Source organism: Saimiri boliviensis, chromosome 15, assembly GCF_048565385.1.
Source record: "Saimiri boliviensis isolate mSaiBol1 chromosome 15, mSaiBol1.pri, whole genome shotgun sequence".
Taxonomy (NCBI): Eukaryota; Metazoa; Chordata; class Mammalia; order Primates; family Cebidae; genus Saimiri; species Saimiri boliviensis.
This window is the reverse complement of record NC_133463.1, coordinates 9,617,977-9,635,217: the sequence shown is the minus strand read 5'-3', so window position 1 is coordinate 9,635,217 and position 17,241 is coordinate 9,617,977. Positions and strand designations below refer to the sequence as shown.

Below are 17,241 nucleotides of genomic sequence, written 5' to 3'. Positions count from 1 at the left end.
GACGAATGGACACGATGAAACTGGTAAAAGTCAGCAGCTGGCATCATTCAAGTGTGCATTTCCTTAATATTCTGGGCACATTGTAGGGCTTTTGGATAACTGCCTGTGCTCTTAAATACACTTCAGGAAACATGTGATTCCCAAGTAAATAAACAGGCAACTCCTAGGCTAGTAGTAAAAATAGCACAAACGAATATTTCACAGAATCCTGATGGCACAGCCAACAAGAAGAACTGAGAAGGAGAAGAGTAGGAGAAGAGACATAGTGCCTCTGTTTTCAAGAATATGAAAGACTTCAAAGTATCAGCACATTCGATTTGTAAGTTAAATAAAACATACACATCGTTTAAAAGCTGCTGTGCTTACGTGTATGGAATTGCCTCTCTCAAATGCTGAGAAAGTGATTGATTGAGCTGCACTGTTTCTATGACTTGTGAAATGAACGTAAGTAGAAAGAGGCTGACTTGGCTGATAGAAGATGATATGCAGGTCAAAACTCGACACGTGCACACGATCTGTGAGAATCTCCTATTGCTCTTTCCTGGAATTGTACTATGGAGGGTCTTTTCTCATAACTGCTACTGGAAAACATTCAACGAAAATTCCTTCTCCCTGGAACAATCACTCCTTCATGAATTTGACACAGGGAAGCCTTTTCAAATGCACATGCACATTGGGCTTTTTTACCTGAGCAGAAAAGTCAATGAGCTTTGGAAGCAGCACTTTGCCACCTTCGTCGCTCTTGAGGAAATCCAGCAAACTGCCTATGGAGAAAGAAAGAAAAGTTAGCGTAGTTCAAACACAGAATAAAAAACATCTAAACAAAATTCACATCATCATTACTATTAGAGGGAAACCCCCCACAAAATAATTGACTTTACAATTCTGTGTGGTTATAAATCCTTTTCCTGATTTTGGTCAAACTCAGGACCCGATGTGAAACATGGCATGTGCTCCAGGTGGGAAGGAGTGAGGGTGGATACCACTTCTCTCTCTAGAGCTGTCTGAGAACCATGCGTTTCAGAGTATCTGCCACCATGATTCACTCATTGCAGCCTCCCAATCTTTAGCCAGCTCACTGGAAGACCTGCCCTCTGCAGATGGTTGACCAGGCTTGCTCCCATCTGTATCCAGCAAAAAGCACAGAACTTGGCACATACTGTAGGTGCTCAATGAATGTTTTTTTTGTTTTTTTTTTTTTTGAGACAGGTTCTCAGTCTGTCACCCAGGCTGGAGTGCAGTGGTGTGATTACAGCTCACTGCAGCATCAACCTCCCTGGCTCAAGCAATCCTCCCACTTTCAGCCTCCCACGTAACTGAGGGTGCGTGCCATCACACCCAGCTAATTCTTTCTAATTTTTCGTAGAGATAGGATTTCACCAGGTTGCCCAGGTTGGTCTCAAACTCCTGGACTCAAGCAATCCTCCCACCTTGGCCTTTTAAAATGCAGGGATTCTAGGTGCGAGCCACCATGCCCGGCCTCAATGAGCATTTGATGAGTGAACTGTGCTTTGGAAAAAAGTGAGACCTACCTAAGAAGGAGTGTGCTGCTGAACGAACTCTCCATTGTCCTATGGCTTCCTCTCTAAAACAAGACCTGTTTTTCCCTAGAACTTTAAGTGCCAGCCTCACAGGTAATCTTGGTCAAGTTGTTTACCTCATCTAGGTCTCTGTAAAGCGGGCAGGTACTAGAGGCTATATTAGAGTTTTGGGGAGAATGTAATCAAAGGTTGCATCCAAAGCATATACCACGATGGTGAGCAGGTAGTAAGTGTTCAGTAAACGTTATGCTACCTAATCCATGACACAGGACCACAGTACTTAGCCCTCAGGCTGCTGAAAAGACTAAGTGAGACCACACATGGAAAGCACCAAGAGCAGTCTGGTATTTAGTAAGTGCTCAATAAATATTAGGCATCATCGGCGAGGCGTGGTGGCTCATGCCCGTAATCCTAGTACTCTGGGAGGCCAAGGCAGGCAGATCCCCTGAGGTCAGGAGTTCAAGACCAGCCTGGCCAACGTGATGAAACCCTTTCTCTACGAAAAAATACGAAAATTAGCCAGGTGTGGTGGCAGGCACCTGTAATCCCAGCTACTTGGGAGGCTGAGGCAGGCGAATTGCTGGAACCTGGGAGGCGGAGGTTACAATGAGCCGATATAGTGCCACTGCACTCCAGCCTGGGCATTAGAGTAAGACTCTATCTCAAAAAAAAAAAAAAAAAAAAAAAAAAAGTAGGCATTGTTACATAGGAAAACTCATATTTACACTAATCATTAAGAATTCTCTAAGTTGGCCGGGCGCGGTGGCTCAAGCCTGTAATCCCAGCACTTTGGGAGGCCGAGGCGGGTGGATCACGAGGTCGAGAGATCGAGACCATCCTGGTCAACATGGTGAAACCCCGTCTCTACTAAAAATACAAAAAATTAGCTGGGCATGGTGGCACGTGCCTGTAATCCCAGCTACTTGGGAGGCTGAGGCAGGAGAATTGCCTGAACCCAGGAGGCGGAGGTTGCGGTGAGCCGAGATCGCGCTATTGCACTCCAGCCTGGGTAACAAGAGCAAAACTCCATCTCAAAAAAAAAAAAAAAAAAAAGAATTCTCTAAGTTAATTCATTCAACGATGCTTACTGAACTCCTATTAGGCATCTGGCCCTGAGCCTGGTATCTGGGCTATAGCAACCCAAGCCACAAAGGCTAATTGGTTTGTTTGTTTCTTTGTTTTTTTTTTTTTTTTTTTTTTTAGAGATGGAGTTTCGCCATGTTGGCCAGGATTGTTTTAAACCCCTGACCTCAAGTGATCCACCCACCTCGGCCTCCCAAAGTGCTGGGATTATAGGCAGTTTGGGATTATAGTGAGCCACTGCACCTGGCCCTTGTTTGGAAGGACTGTGAGTGACAGATATTTTGAAATACTCACAGATATTAAATAAGAAAATGGAATATTCATCTTTTGGATCTATTCAGCTATGACATCATACTATCTCCACTGTGTATGAGATGATTGTTAATCCTGGATCATTGCTTATGTTTCTTCATTACTTCTGAGGACTTTTAAAAAATAATCTGGTGGTTTATTGATATGTTTCCTGAACTGGAGGTTAAAAAGGAAGAAGGATGTTGATTCAACACCTTCTTCTATGTAAAGGTGATCATAGTGGAAGAAAAAATGATTGCTTGAAGTCTATTTTCCTGCAATTCTATGATTACATAGGAATTTAACCTCCACAAGTTTTAAAAAACATTAATATTTAAAAGTGACACCCTGAACATTTAGATTATGCTGAAGAGGAAGATTAATATTAGATAAAGAACAAAAGGAGGCTGACACTGGTAGCTCACGCCTGTAATCCTAACACTTTGGGAGACTGAGGCAGGCAGATTGCCTGAGCTCAGGAGTTCGAGACCAGCCTGATCAACATGGTGAAACCCTGTCTCTACTAAAAAAAAAACAAAAAATAAAAAACTTAGCTGGGTATGGTGGCACGTGCCTGTAGTCCCAGCCACTAGGGATGCTGAGGCAGGAGAATCACTTGGATCTGGGAGATGGAGGTCACAGTGAGCGGATATGGTGCCACTGCACTGCAGCCTAGGTGACAGAGAGAGACTCTGTCTCCACAAAAAAGAAAAAAAGAAAGAAAGAAAGAGGAATAATCTGTACTAAATCTATAGTATTAGAATTCTGGGAACTCACATTTTAAGTATATGACAAAAAGATTCTCTTTTGAAATACATATGAATTCATTTGATAGATATTTATTGCGGGCTACTAGATACGGAGGACTATTCTCGGGGTAATAGGTACATGCAGGCAGATGCAGAGAAAACAGGAGGATTAGATTTCAATTGTGTGGCGCGGATTACTTCTGGTAATTAGGTTTATAAAAATGCTCTGTCTTCCCATGTTTCCTGATTTTTTTGGTAGCCGGTATACTGTTTGATAATTAAACTATCTGAGAGATCTCTGAACACTTAAACATTTTACTTTTTGCGTTTGAAACCCTTGTCAGCTCTGGGTAGTGGGAGGAAGTCACCTTTGGCCATGTACTCAGTGATGATGTAAATAGGCTCCTCCCTGGTGACCACAGCATAGAGCCTCACGAGCTTGTCATGCTGCAGAGTCTTCATGAGGTTGGCTTCTTCCAGGAAGGCTTGCACAGACATCGTGCCCGGCTTCAGGGTTTTCACAGCCACCTTGGTACTGTTGTTATAGTAACCTGGGAAGAAAAAAGAAGGCGGGGCATGCTTTATAAAACAGAAAATGTAAAACTTCACTTTGCAGATGCAGAGTTAGCAGAGAATTTAATTACAGATAAAAAAAAAAAAAAAAAAAAAAAAAAGCTTTAGTTACTGGGTGCTGTAGCTTATGCCCGTAATCCCAGCACTTTGGGAGGCCGAGGCCGGCACATCACCTGAGGTCGGGAGTTCGAGACCAGCCTGACCAACATGGAGAAACCCTGTCTCTACTAAAAATACAAAACTTAGCTGGGCGTGGTGGCGCATGCCTGTAATCCCAGCTACTCAAGAGGCTGGGGCAAGAGAATTGCTTGAACCCATGAGGCGGAGGCTGCAGTGAGCTGAGATTATGTCATCTCACTCCAGCCTGGGCAATAAGAGTGAAACTCTGTCTCAGAAAGAAAATAAAAGACCGGTGTTAAAACACTACGTAAGTGATAAAATTAGGGGACGCTAGATGAAAAGTATCTAGGAATTTTCTTTTTTTTTTTAACCAGAAAAAAATGCTTAAATTATTCAAAAATCAAAAGGTTTTTATGAAATGATAGTAAAAAAAAGTTTTCATTGGTACTCCACCATGAGGACTAATATTTTTCTTTTTTAGAAGATTGAATCTTGCTCTATTGCCCAGGCAATGCAGTGGCACGATCTTGGCTCACTGCAATCTCCACCTCCCAGGTTCAAGCGATTCTTGCCTCAGATTCTTGAGTAGTTGGGTGTATAGGTGCCCACCACCATACCTGGTTAATTTGTGTATTTTTAGTAGAGATGGGGTTTCACCATGTTTGCCAGGCTGGTCTGGAACTCAAAGTGCTGGAATAATAGGCAAGAGCCACAGTGCCCAGCTAAGGACTGATATTTTTCTCTAATAATAAAATGTTTTTTATTCAAGACAAAAAAAAACCCTCTATATCTGCTGTAATCCCTTACATACATATACATACACACACAGGCATATGTTCACATTATAATCCCCATTTTAAAGTACAGGTATATTTTATACATACACAGACACACACATATAAACAATGGTCTGGAAAAAAAGACATCAAAATACAGCAAATGCTGGTTATTTCCAATGGTGTAATTATGAGTGATTTAATTTGTTCACCATATCTTTAACTATTTGCCAAATTTTCTTTTAAAAAGGCGTTATTTATAAAACTTACTTACATGAACTAACTTTTAAGTATAATACGATAGAGTCAAACAAGCACTTCCCAAGGTTTGCAGACAACCGGACGTGAAAAAGGATCCCCGCTGAAAAGATAGGGAGCCCCTCCCTCCACTCCTCCCTCACACAAAAGATACAGCAGGTGCCTTGGGAGGCCTTCAGGGGAAAAGCCTGCATTTGCTCACCCCAGCATTTCCCACACTTTCTTGATCTCAGAACGCTCGTTCAAGTAGCTTCTCATACCACGTGGAACACACTCTGGGCAATACTGACTCCTTAGCATCGTCACTCCGAGGCAACACCCTTCTGGGACCGGGATTGAGCAATTCGACCTTGACTTTCTCTTGGGAAAGCATTTTCTCAGTAATTTGGCAAAGCAGAAATATTAATAATCATATTCTTCCTTTCCTGTCTTCTGTTTCCATATTTCTCTTGGAAATGCAAACAAAATAAAGTGGGGAGAAGGAAGTAGCAGCCGGTGGGGCCACTGCAAATCTCCCTGCAGGCTCTTGCTGTCTCGTGCACAACAGCGGGATAGCACCTGCCCTAAGGAAAGGGGACGTGGAGTGGACGGTCCCCATTTTAGGGGCAAGAGAATCTGTATGTGAAATCGTAGAAAGATGACTGGAAGCCTGCGGACTAAAATATCAGCAGTGATTATCCCTGGCTGGTAGAATTTGAAGTGACTTCTACTTTCTCTTATTCTTTTCTATTCTGATTATACTTGTCAATGAGTATGTACTCTTTCTTTCTTTCTTTCTTTCTTTCTTTTCTTTCTTTCTCTCTCTTTTTTTTTTTCCAGGAGAGACAGGGTTTTGCCATGTTGGCCAGGCTGGTCTTGAACTCCTGACCTCGGCTGATCTGCCTGCCTCAGTCTCCCAAGGTGCTGGGATTATTTGTAGGCATGAGCCACCATGCCCAGCAAAGTATGTACTTTTTCACAAAATGATTTTTTAAAATAATAAAGAAATGTATTATGTATCTAATTCTAAGCCTTCAAACAGGCAAGAAGAAAAAGTATTATTCATTTACAGCTGGCACTCAACCCTACCCAATGATGTTTCTTCTGGTCACTAAAACGGATTCATCTATTAAAATGTTTTCTTTTGTATTCCACTTTGGTTACTACTTAGGAGCTTGCAGTGCTGTATAGAAAAATAAGGCTAAGCAAGGTGGCTCGTGTCTGTAATCCCAGCACTTTGAGAGGCAGGAGGATCACTTGAGCCCAGGAGTTCAAGACCAAGGTGGACCCATCTCTAAAACAAAACAAAGCAAAAAAAAAAAAAAAAAAAAGAAAGAAAGAAAGAAAGAAAAGAAAAAGAAGAATGCAGTATAAAATAAGTGTTAGAACATATGGAGAAGATATTAATACAAAGCTGGCCCCCCCCAAAAAAAAAACCATCCTAGGTCCTTTTAAAAAGCCACCACCTGCCTAAAATAATGAAATCATGAATACATGAAATTGATCTGCCATCTAAATGCATAATTACAAGAAATATGGCCTTTTCTATAAAGCTTAAAATTATTGTAAAGTACATTCCACCAACAAAAGGCTTTTAATGTTACAGTTAAATAAAAAAGCTTTCATAATAATTTTTTTAAAGTTTATAAAGCCTAACCCTAAGTTATATGAGCATATCCATAGCAAATCACAGCAGGAAAAGACACCATATAAAATACACGAAAACACGTAAAATACATGATGCATGTAACCGCAAGGAAATGGCATCCAGAATATATAAAGAATTCTTACAAATCAATAAGAAAAACAGAGAAAATAGGGAAAGGCTTGAATGGGCATTTCAAAAGAAGAAATTCATATGAGTAATAAACATGTGAAAGTACTCAGTCTTATTAGCAATCAGAGAAATGCAAATAAAGTCATGAGAAATCACTGCCGAGCCTAGCAAAAATTTTAAAAGTCTGGCAATATCAAGTGCTGGTGAGTACCTGCCCCTTGGGAGGGACGCTGGGGCAGCTGTCCTAGGCCCCATTCTGTGTACTTTGCTGAGCATCACTGAAATTCAATTGCAGAGCTTCTGTGACGGTATGCAAGGGGCCCATGAAGGCTGCTGAGTACACACTTCCTTCTGGGTAACCACCCACTGCCTGTGCTGCCTTGGGGCCCATATCTCTCTAAATACAGCTCTGCTAGTCAGAAAAGGGGACATGGGGACTGGCATACATTGCTGGTGAGACTCTAAGCTGGGACTGGCACTTTGAAAAACAAGTTGGCCGCACTTAGAGGGGCTGAAGATTCACCCACCTTACAATCCAGCAAATCCACTCCCACTCACCCTAGAGAAATTCATGCACGCTTGGACCCGCACAGAAATGTGCAGCACACTCTTCATAGCAGCCCAAACTGGGAACAACTCTGATACGGTTGGATGTTTGTCCTCTCCAAATCTCCAGTTGAGATTTGATCTCCAGTGTTGGAGGTAGGGCCTAGATGGAAGTATCTGGGTCATGGGAATGAATCCCTCACGAATGGCTTGCGGCCATCCCCGTGGTAATGAGTGAGTTCTCGCTCTATTAGTCCGGCAGAGAGCTGGTTGTCTAAGAGCAGGGCACGTCCTCCTGTGGCTCTCTTGCTCTCACGGTGTGACATGCTCGCTCCCCTTTGCCTTCCTTTATGAGTGGAAGCTTCCTGAGGCCTCACCAGAAGCAGAGGCTGGAGCCATGTTCCTTGTACAATCTGCAGAACCATGAGTCAAATAAACCTTTTCTTTAGAAGTTACCCAGTCTCAGGTATTCCTTTAGCAAAGCAAAATGGACTAAGATGAACTCCAATTTTTATCAGTAAACAGTGAAATAAATGGATAAACAATCGCATATCTTGAAAACACATGCAGCACAGCACGATATGGCATGAAGATGAATAAACCATAGCCACACCCAAAAGCACAGGTGCATCTCACCGACAAGACCTGGGATGAAGATGAATGAACTGTAACCACACCCAAAAGCATGGATGTAACTCACCAACAAGACCTGGGATGAAGATGAATGAATCGTAGCCACACCCAAAAGCACGGACGCATCTCACCAACAAGACATGGGATGAAGATGAATGAACTGTAGCCACACCCAAAAGCATGAATACATCTCACCATGTTGAGTAAAAGAGGCAAGATATAAAAGAGCACATTTGGTATGATTCATTCATACAAAGTTCAAAAACAGGTAAAACTGAGCTATACTTTTGAGAGGAATGCATACATCCCCATATGCGAAAGTGGGAAAATTACAAAGAAAAGTCAGGAAAACATCAGGAAGGTTGGAATAGCTGTTGTCTCTGGGGGACAGGTAGGGTGTGGGTGGAGGGTGGGGGGTTCTGGGGCTAGCAAGTTTCCTCTCAGAGGTCGGCACACCAGTTTTTGCTTTGTAATTATTTGTGAAATTAGGTATTTGTGTTCGAATTTTCTGTCTGCTTGTTACATTACGTAGCAATAAAAGTTAAAAGAAATAAAACCATTTCCCTTTTGCCGTCATAAAAACAATGGAGCTCATGAAGACTCTTACACAATAGAAAAAGATGAGTAAAAGATGAAGGAAAAAAAAAATGCTTTCCAAGGTTAGGAGGGAAAGTTATCAGGAAATATTGCAGCTGCAGATATTTTAAATACTGATAAGGAGTTTGAGATCAGTGGTGGATAAAGCAGCTGTGTCGAACATGGCTGAGGAATGGCAGCAGCTCCCAGATGACCTCTTAGAGCTGTGACATTGAAACAGTAGGGTGGTTTTCATCCCTGCACTGAAGGCACGATTTTTATTCAGTGCTCAGGAGCAAATCATATGTTTCTAAGATACTTCTCCAGTAGTTTGAAAGTTCAAATTAACCTAGTCATGGAGATTTGGGTTTTCAATACAGATGAAATGTGGTGTTAAAAAAAAATCTTTTTGAGCTAGTAAAGAGTGTCTTGTGGAGTGCCACTTTGCCACAGTTAAAGAAAGCTGATGTGGCACCTTGAGAGAGCTCCAATGCCAGCTGTGACTGGCTTGCTAAAAAGTGCTCAAGTATGGATCACGAGGTCAGGAGTTCAAGACCAGCCTGACCAACATGATGAACCCCATCTCTACTAAAAATACAAAAAAGTAGCCAGGCATGGTGGCAGATGCCTATAATCCCAGCTAATTGGGAGGCTGAGGCTGGAGAATCTCTTGTACCTGGGAGGCGGAGGTTGCAGACAGCCAAGATCACGCTACTGCACTCCAGCCTGGGTGACAGAGTGAGACTCTGTCAAAAAAAAAAAAAAAAAAAAAGAAGAACACAAAACCTAAAAGTACAAAAATTAGCCGGGCGTAATGGTGTGCGCTTGTAATCCCAGCTTCTTGGGAAGCTGAGACAGGAGACTTGTTTGAACCCAGCAGGCAGAGGTTTCAGTGAGCCGTGATCACAGCACTGCACTCTAGCCTGGGCAACAGAGCAAGACTCCATCTAAAAAAAAAAAAAAAAAGTGCCCAAGTACCACAAAATGGAGAGTGGTTTTTAAAAAATGCATGCATCTGATTTCGTGATTAATGTCTAGGCGGTTGGCTCAAATGATAATTTATCAAGCAAAATTCAATTTAAATTAAGTTTCCTTCCTTCCTCAGCGTCTCTTCAGAGACCAGGCAGTCAGAGGAAACATCATCCATAGCCTTGCTGCCCAGTCGGTTCCCTGGGAATAGGACATTCCGCAGAGGAAGCATGTCACCCAAGTCAGATGTCACAAGGATCACACAAACAAGAGGAAACAGCTTGAAGCAGAGACACCTCTTTCTTTTATCCCCACCCAGCCCCTTCCCACAAAGAACAGGTCACTTCCTAGTATTTGTTCGCTGCATTTCAGACCAAAAAAATGTAGACCATAAAATGTGATGGGCTGTCCATGAACAATTCCTTATGTTTAACAAAAATATTAACTTACTTGGTTAACAGTGATAGAATTTTAATTGTATTTTTTCTATCAATGAGAACGGCTGGCCTGCTTATCCTTTGAGAAATAACAACTAAATTCTGGCAGCTCAAAATTGGGAGAGGGGGTATCCTTCAACCTATTTGTAACATAAAATCATCAATCACAACTCTTTTGATTATACTCCCAGTGTTCCCCTGGTGTGTGTCTTCAACATATTTAAATTGCACTTACCTGCACGATTTATTTCAATTGTTCTGCGATCCCTCCGAGTTAGGTTTCATTAAACCCCACTTTACATAAGGTTCTACCACCTCTGTCATTTAAAAAGTTATTCCAAATCAAGTAAAAAACACAATTTTAAAAGTGGGAAGACTGGGCACGGTGGCTGGTGCCTGTAATCCCAGCACTTTGGGAGGCCAACGTGGGCAGATCACAAGGTCAGGAGTTCAAGACCAGCCTGGCCAACATGGTGAAACCCCGTCTCTACCAAAAAAAAAAAAAGTGAGAAAATGACTTGAACATACATTTCTCCAAAGAAGATGGAGAAATGACCAGGAAGAACATGAAAAGATGCTCGGTCACTGATACAGGAAACAGTACAGGAGTTCCTCAACATTTTTAAAATAGAAGAATTATAGGATCCAGCCATTCCACTTCTGGGTTTATACTCAAAGGAATGGAAAATAAGGTCTCAGAGAGGTATCTGTACACCCATGTTCACAGTGGCATTACTCACAGTAGCCAAAGGGTAGAAGCAACCTAATTGTCCATGAACAGATAAATACACCAAATGTGATACATGCATACACAGGAACATGATTCAGCCTTAAAAAGCAAAGAAATTCTCACACATGCCACAACATAGGTGAATCTTGGAGACATCACGCTGAGTGAAATAAGCCAGACCCAAAAAGACAAATGCTGTATGATTCCGATTATTTGAAGTACCTAAGGTAGTCAAGTTCATAGAGACAGAAGGTAGCATGGTGGCTGCCAGAGCCTGGAGGGAGAGGGGACCAGGGAGTTGGTGTGAAAGAGTGCAGAGTGTCTCAGTCTTATCGGATGCAAAGATAATCTGGAGACTGGTTGCATGCAATGCAGATGCATTTAACACGACTGAACGGTACACCTAAACGTCATTAAAACAGAAATGTTATGTCACGTGCGTTTTACCACAGTGTTAAAAACAGAATGAGCAAATCTATTCAAATGATGTATTGCCTCAAGATTTCTACCCTCTTTCAGACCGTCTAAATAAAAAGTAACCCCACTCTCCTCTCTTCTAAACCTGCTTCTCCCAGGCACCACCTGGATAGATGTTAAGTGAAAGTTCTCTCAAATCAAGTTGTGCGCAGGAAAGGACGGGAAATAGACAGGGGATTCGGTGCATCTGGAATCAGAAGCAGAGGTTTTCCCAGTCCCAGAAAGGACCGATGTGCTTGAGCTCAAGGTGTACAGTTTCAGTGCGGACTTGCAGCTTAGGGCAGAACAAGGGATGGAAGAAGGTCTGCCGAGGTGTGCGCCCCAGGCTACCTGGCCCCTGACTTCCTGCCCAGCCTCTCCAGGCACCCCTGGAGGACACGCCGACACCACAGCTGACGGCAGCACTTTTGATGTCAGGCATCTAGGTTGGCAACAACTGCTTATTTATTTTTTGAGATAGGGTCTTACTCTGTCACCCAGGTTGGAGCGCACTGGTGCAGTCTCAGCTCACTGCAACCTCTGCCTTTCAGGCTCAAGTAATCCTCCCACCTCAGCCTCCTGAGTAGATGGGAACACAGGTGCACACTACCACGCTCAACTAATTTTTTTACATGTCTATATTTTTTATCATACTTTAGGTTCTGGGGTATGTGTTGCAGATCATGCAGGATTGTTGCATAGATACATACATGGCAATGTGGTTTGCTGCCTCCATCCCCCTGTCACCTATATCTGGCATTTCTCCCCGTTATCCCTCTCCAATCTTCCTACCCCCTGCTGTCCCTCCTCTGGCCCCCTCCAATAGACCCTAGTGTGTGATGCTCCCCTCCCTGTGTCCATGTGTTCTCATTGTTCAACACCTGCCTATGAGTGAGAACATGCGGTGTTTGATTTTCTGTTCTGGCATCAGTTTGCTAAGAATGATGGTTTCCAGATTCATTCATGTCCCTCCAAAGGACACAAACTCATTGTTTTTTATATCTTCATAGTATTCCATGGTGTGAGACAGGGTTTCACCACAGGCTGGTCTTGAACTTCTGAGCTCAGGTGATCCAACCGCCTCAGCCTCCCAAAGTGCCAGGATTACAGGTATAAGCCACTGTGCCCTGTCAACAACTGCCTCTTTAAAAACAGTGTTACTGAGAAATAGTTCACTCAAGCAGTTGGATTTGAATGTACTTGGTTCACTTTACTTATCTCTCAGGTGCAAACAGCATGCAATTTGATGCTTTTATCTTGGCTTCATGGCTGAACAGGAGAGGCTGGAACAAAATTCCAAGCCATCATTTTATATCCTGGGCTGATTTAGGGTGAACCAGTACATCCTTGGTTACCTCCCTCTGCACTTCTTTTCATGGCAGACACATCAATTCCTTTGCCAGCAAATATCCACAGGAAGGTCTAATTGGATTATTTATAGCTTTGTTTTATGATTAAAATTCAGGAAAATGCATCAAAATATAGCTTCCAACAACTAGAATCAGACACAGAAAAATGATGATAATAAAAATAGAGCACATGGAGTCAGACTCTGGGAAACATTCTAGGTGCATAATCTCATTCTTCCTTTGAACACCTGATAAGACAGGAGTTTGTCCATTTCAATGATGTGGAAACTGAGAATAGGGAAGTCAGATTAACTTGGAAATAGTGTAGCAAATAATTGAGTCCAGGGCTCCCAGATGCCAGAGCAGCCTGGCTCTCTCAGTGCCTTGAATTACCTTGAGTAAGTTGCTTATAGGATTCTCAGTGGTTTTGCTTCTCAAATGATGACGGTCATGCCTGTTCCATTCGTCGTGCTACAGCAGTGAGTACGTGAGAATGTCAGTGCAAACGCACTTAGAGCAGGGCTCGTAGAGCCTGTAACACTCTTTTCCCTCTTCCTCCTGTCTTCTTCTCCCCACTCACAGTCACACTAAGTATACAGATGGACTAAAAGCACAATTAAGTGTGATCGTGGTCCTGGTTTTCCTGCCAGTACTCTCAGTGAACAGACGAGCCTTGAAAGGAGAAGCCAGGAAGGGAAGGCAGAATTCCCTGGTCCTCGGCATGAGCAAGTGGGGTTGGAACAGACATGTTCAAGGAGCAAGGGAGGAGGGCAGGCAGGACTGGAGCTTTATAGAGAAGTGATGCCTTTTAAGAGGGAAGGGAATTCACAGATCGTGCCGAAACCATTTGGAGAAAGTCCTTTTTACACAATCTTAAACTTCCCACAGAGTTTTTATTCATTACAAAAGGGAGTAAAAAGTCACCATGGAGAAACTTTAAATTTAAATGATCCACTTCAACTTTTGGATCACTTGAAACAAAAGTGACGGTGGATCACTGTAGACAAAATCAAATAGGGCATAATTAAGAAAAAGACCGGCTAATACAATGCCTCCTGACAGACGCACTGAGAACGCAGTACAGCCTAGGGGCTTAGACAATCTTCACAAAACTCAGCAAGGCATGTCTGCACTTACAGTTGATCAACACAATAACAACAACAACGTCTATGTATGTGTGTATACGTATATATAAAAGATCAAGAAAATTAGGAAAATATTAACAACTGGTGAATATACGTGAAGGGTGTATAATATTCTTTACATTATTCCTGCCCCATTCTGTAGATTTGGAAATATATATATATATAAATATCTTAGGAGAAAAAAAGAAGGCAAGCCTTTTTTTTTTTTTTTTTTTTTTTTTTTTTTTTTTTTGAGAAGGAGTTTTGCTCTTGTTACCCAGGCTGGAGTGCAATGGCGCGATCTCTGCTCACCGCAACCTCCGCCTCCTGGGTTCAGGCAATTCTCCTGCCTCAGCCTCCTGAGTGGCTGGGATTACAGGCACGCGCCACCATGCCCAGCTAATGTTTTGTATTTTCAGTAGAGACGGGGTTTCACCTTGTTGACCAGGATGGTCTCGATCTCTTGACCTCGCGATCCACCCGTCTTGGCCTCCCAAAGTGCTGGGATTACAGGCATGAGAAGCCATTTTTTTTTAAATGAACAAATAACAGTTTTGTGGTTCTTAAAAAAGTTCCATATAGACTTACCATATGCCCCAATTGCACGCCTAGGTTTATACACAAGAGAAATTAAAATGTGTCCACATGATAATGTGTATGTGAACATTCATACAGTATTATTCATAAGTCAAAAAGTAGAAACAATGGAAAGGTCCACCAATGGATAAGCACATAAACAAACTGTGGTATAGTCATGCAATGGAATATTACTCAGCCATAAAAAGAAAAAAAATCTTAATATATTCTACAACATGGATGAACCTTGAAAACATTATGCTAGGTGAAATAAGCCAGATGCAAAACGACAAATAAGTGATTCTGCTTATATGAGGTACCTAGAGTGGTTAAATTCAAAGGCAGAAAGGATGGTGGTTGCCAGGTGCTGAGAAGTGGGGGGAATGAAGAGTTATTTTTTATTGGGTATATTGTTTCCTTTTGGGATGATGGAAACATTTTGAAAGTAGATGTGGTGGCTGCGCAACATCGTGAATGTACTAACTAAATGCCATGGAACTGTTCATTTTAAATGATTAATTTACGTCGTGTGAATTTCATGTTAACAAAAAAGGAGCGCATAGGAAAAGGAGGCAGATGTTCTGACTTAGACAACAGAGTATGCATGGGAAGAGACAACGTTCAGAGTGAGCACTCACACCCATGAATCTGCTGAGTGGAACAGAAACGGAGGACCTGATATGCACTGCCAACCGGTTCTGACAGATGCCGACTCAAACGGAGAATGCGAAGTCACGTAATCACAGTTTACTGGAATTCTGCAAATATGTGCAGAAAGACTAACGGTGCAGTAAGAATTAATGATAGGCTGGCTCAGTATGCATCGTGTTTAAAGACACTTCTTTCTGCTCAAGAGGGGTCAACAGGAGAGAGTGAGCAACGCTGGGACCCCAGGGGCCAAGACTAGAGGGAAAACCTGGATGCAGAGGTGCAAGCCCACGTGGCCCCAGTTTCTGCTCTGCTGGGGCCAGAGAAATGTTTCAAAGCCATATGTCCCTTCCATTTGGAAATGGCATTTGCTTTCGCTCAACAAAGCTGACACAGAAAACGTGACCCAGTCAGATGTGTGTGACCTAACACGTTACCCTTTCCAGAAATAACTGCACATTCCGTTAGAGCCATTAAAAGAATGTTATATTTTAACATTTTTGTTCTCAAAAATTCTTATCACCAAAGAAATTCACATTTACTAGGAAAACTTTATTTATTTATTTTGAGGCAGGGTCTCACTGTGTCACCCAGGCTGGAGTGCAAGGGTGCCATCTCAGCCCGCTGCAGCCTTGACCTCCTTGGCTCAAGTGATCCTCCTACCTCAGCCTCCCAAGTAGCTGGAACTACAGGCACACACCATGGCACCCAGCTAATTTTTTTTTTTTTTTTTTTTTTTTGTAGAGACAGGGTCTCTCTATGTTGCTCAGGCTGTTCTCAGCCTCCTAGGATCAAGCAATCCTCCAGTCTGGGCCTCCCATACTGCTGAGATTACAGGCATGAGCCACTGTGCTCAGCCCACCATAAAAACTTTTTAAAAAGTGGATAGGCAAAAAGAATCCCCTGGAAGAAAGCCTCTGCTATAATCTCGCTGCATTTCTTCCCAGCCTGAAAAGGCAAGACTTAACGGTAAGAAATGACTTATTCATGACGTGACTCAGAGAACCTTAGAAACTTTCTTGCTGACCCTCAAATTGTAATTGAGGCTTTCTATTAAGCCAGTGGGTCCCAGCCCTAAGAATCCCTTTCGCCGGGCGCGGTGGCTCAAGCCTGTAATCCCAGCACTTTGGGAGGCTGAGGCGGGTGGATCACAAGGTCGAGAGATCGAGACCAACCTGGTCAACATGGTGAAACCCCGTCTCTACTAAAAATACAAAAAATTAGCTGGGCATGGTGGCGCGTGCCTGTAATCCCAGCTACTCAGGAGGCTGAGGCAGGAGAATTGCCTGAGCCCAGGAGGCGGAGGTTGCGGTGAGCCGAGATCGCGCCATTGCACTCCAGCCTGGGTAACAAGAGCGAAACTCCGTCTCAAAAAAAAAAAAAAAGAAAAAAAAAAAAAAAAAAAAGAATCCCTTTCCCTGAGATGGAAGTAAATTTCTTACACTTGAAATGTGCATCCAGAGAATCTGGGGATGAGGGAATCACAAAGAAATGGGCAGAGTGATCAAGATAAATATCCATTACTTCTCTTCTTACAAACATTAAGAGAATTATTAAGTCACAAGAAAGAGCCGGAGCTGCAGTGAGTAGATTTTGCAGGCCAGTTCTCAGCCCCAGATGGACAGAGGATAACAAAAGAAATGGTGCTTCTGACATAATTTAGTGTCCGGCTCAGAAGCTGATAGAAACTGGCTTCAGCCTTTACTTCTGTCACCACCTCTGGAAGGACAGAGGCCCCCATGCCATACACTTACCCATCCAGACTTCCCCAAACTGCCCGGCACCGAGCCGCTTCACCAACTTGATGGACTCCCGGGGGATCTCCCAGGCATCTTTATCCCACGGCTTCTGTGGCTTGGGACTGATACAAGCCTTCTCTAGTCTTCTGCACAAGCCATCTGACTGCTCTATTTTGAAAGGGAAAATTAAGGTTAAGAAACACAATACTTTGTACTTTACCTGTGTCTATAAAGAAGAGTTTGAACTAGTAGCCTTAGAGTGTCCAACCTGCTATAGTCTATGAACTAAAAATGCTTATGAGAAGCATCCT

General features: G+C 42.7%; 1 protein-coding gene across 2 annotated transcripts in view; it reads right to left on the bottom strand.

Moving 5' to 3' along the window:
• The window catches only part of LYN (LYN proto-oncogene, Src family tyrosine kinase), a 139,576-nt gene that overhangs the window by 45,351 nt on the left and 76,984 nt on the right, over positions 1-17,241 (bottom strand). For both annotated transcript variants that reach the window (XM_039464714.2, XM_039464713.2), the window contains exons 8-10: positions 16,946-17,098; positions 4,033-4,215; positions 688-764 (exon numbers count right to left, since the gene is read on the bottom strand). In XM_039464714.2, the coding sequence (XP_039320648.1) occupies positions 688-764; positions 4,033-4,215; positions 16,946-17,098 (413 nt within the window). The remainder of the gene's footprint in view (positions 1-687; positions 765-4,032; positions 4,216-16,945; positions 17,099-17,241) is intronic.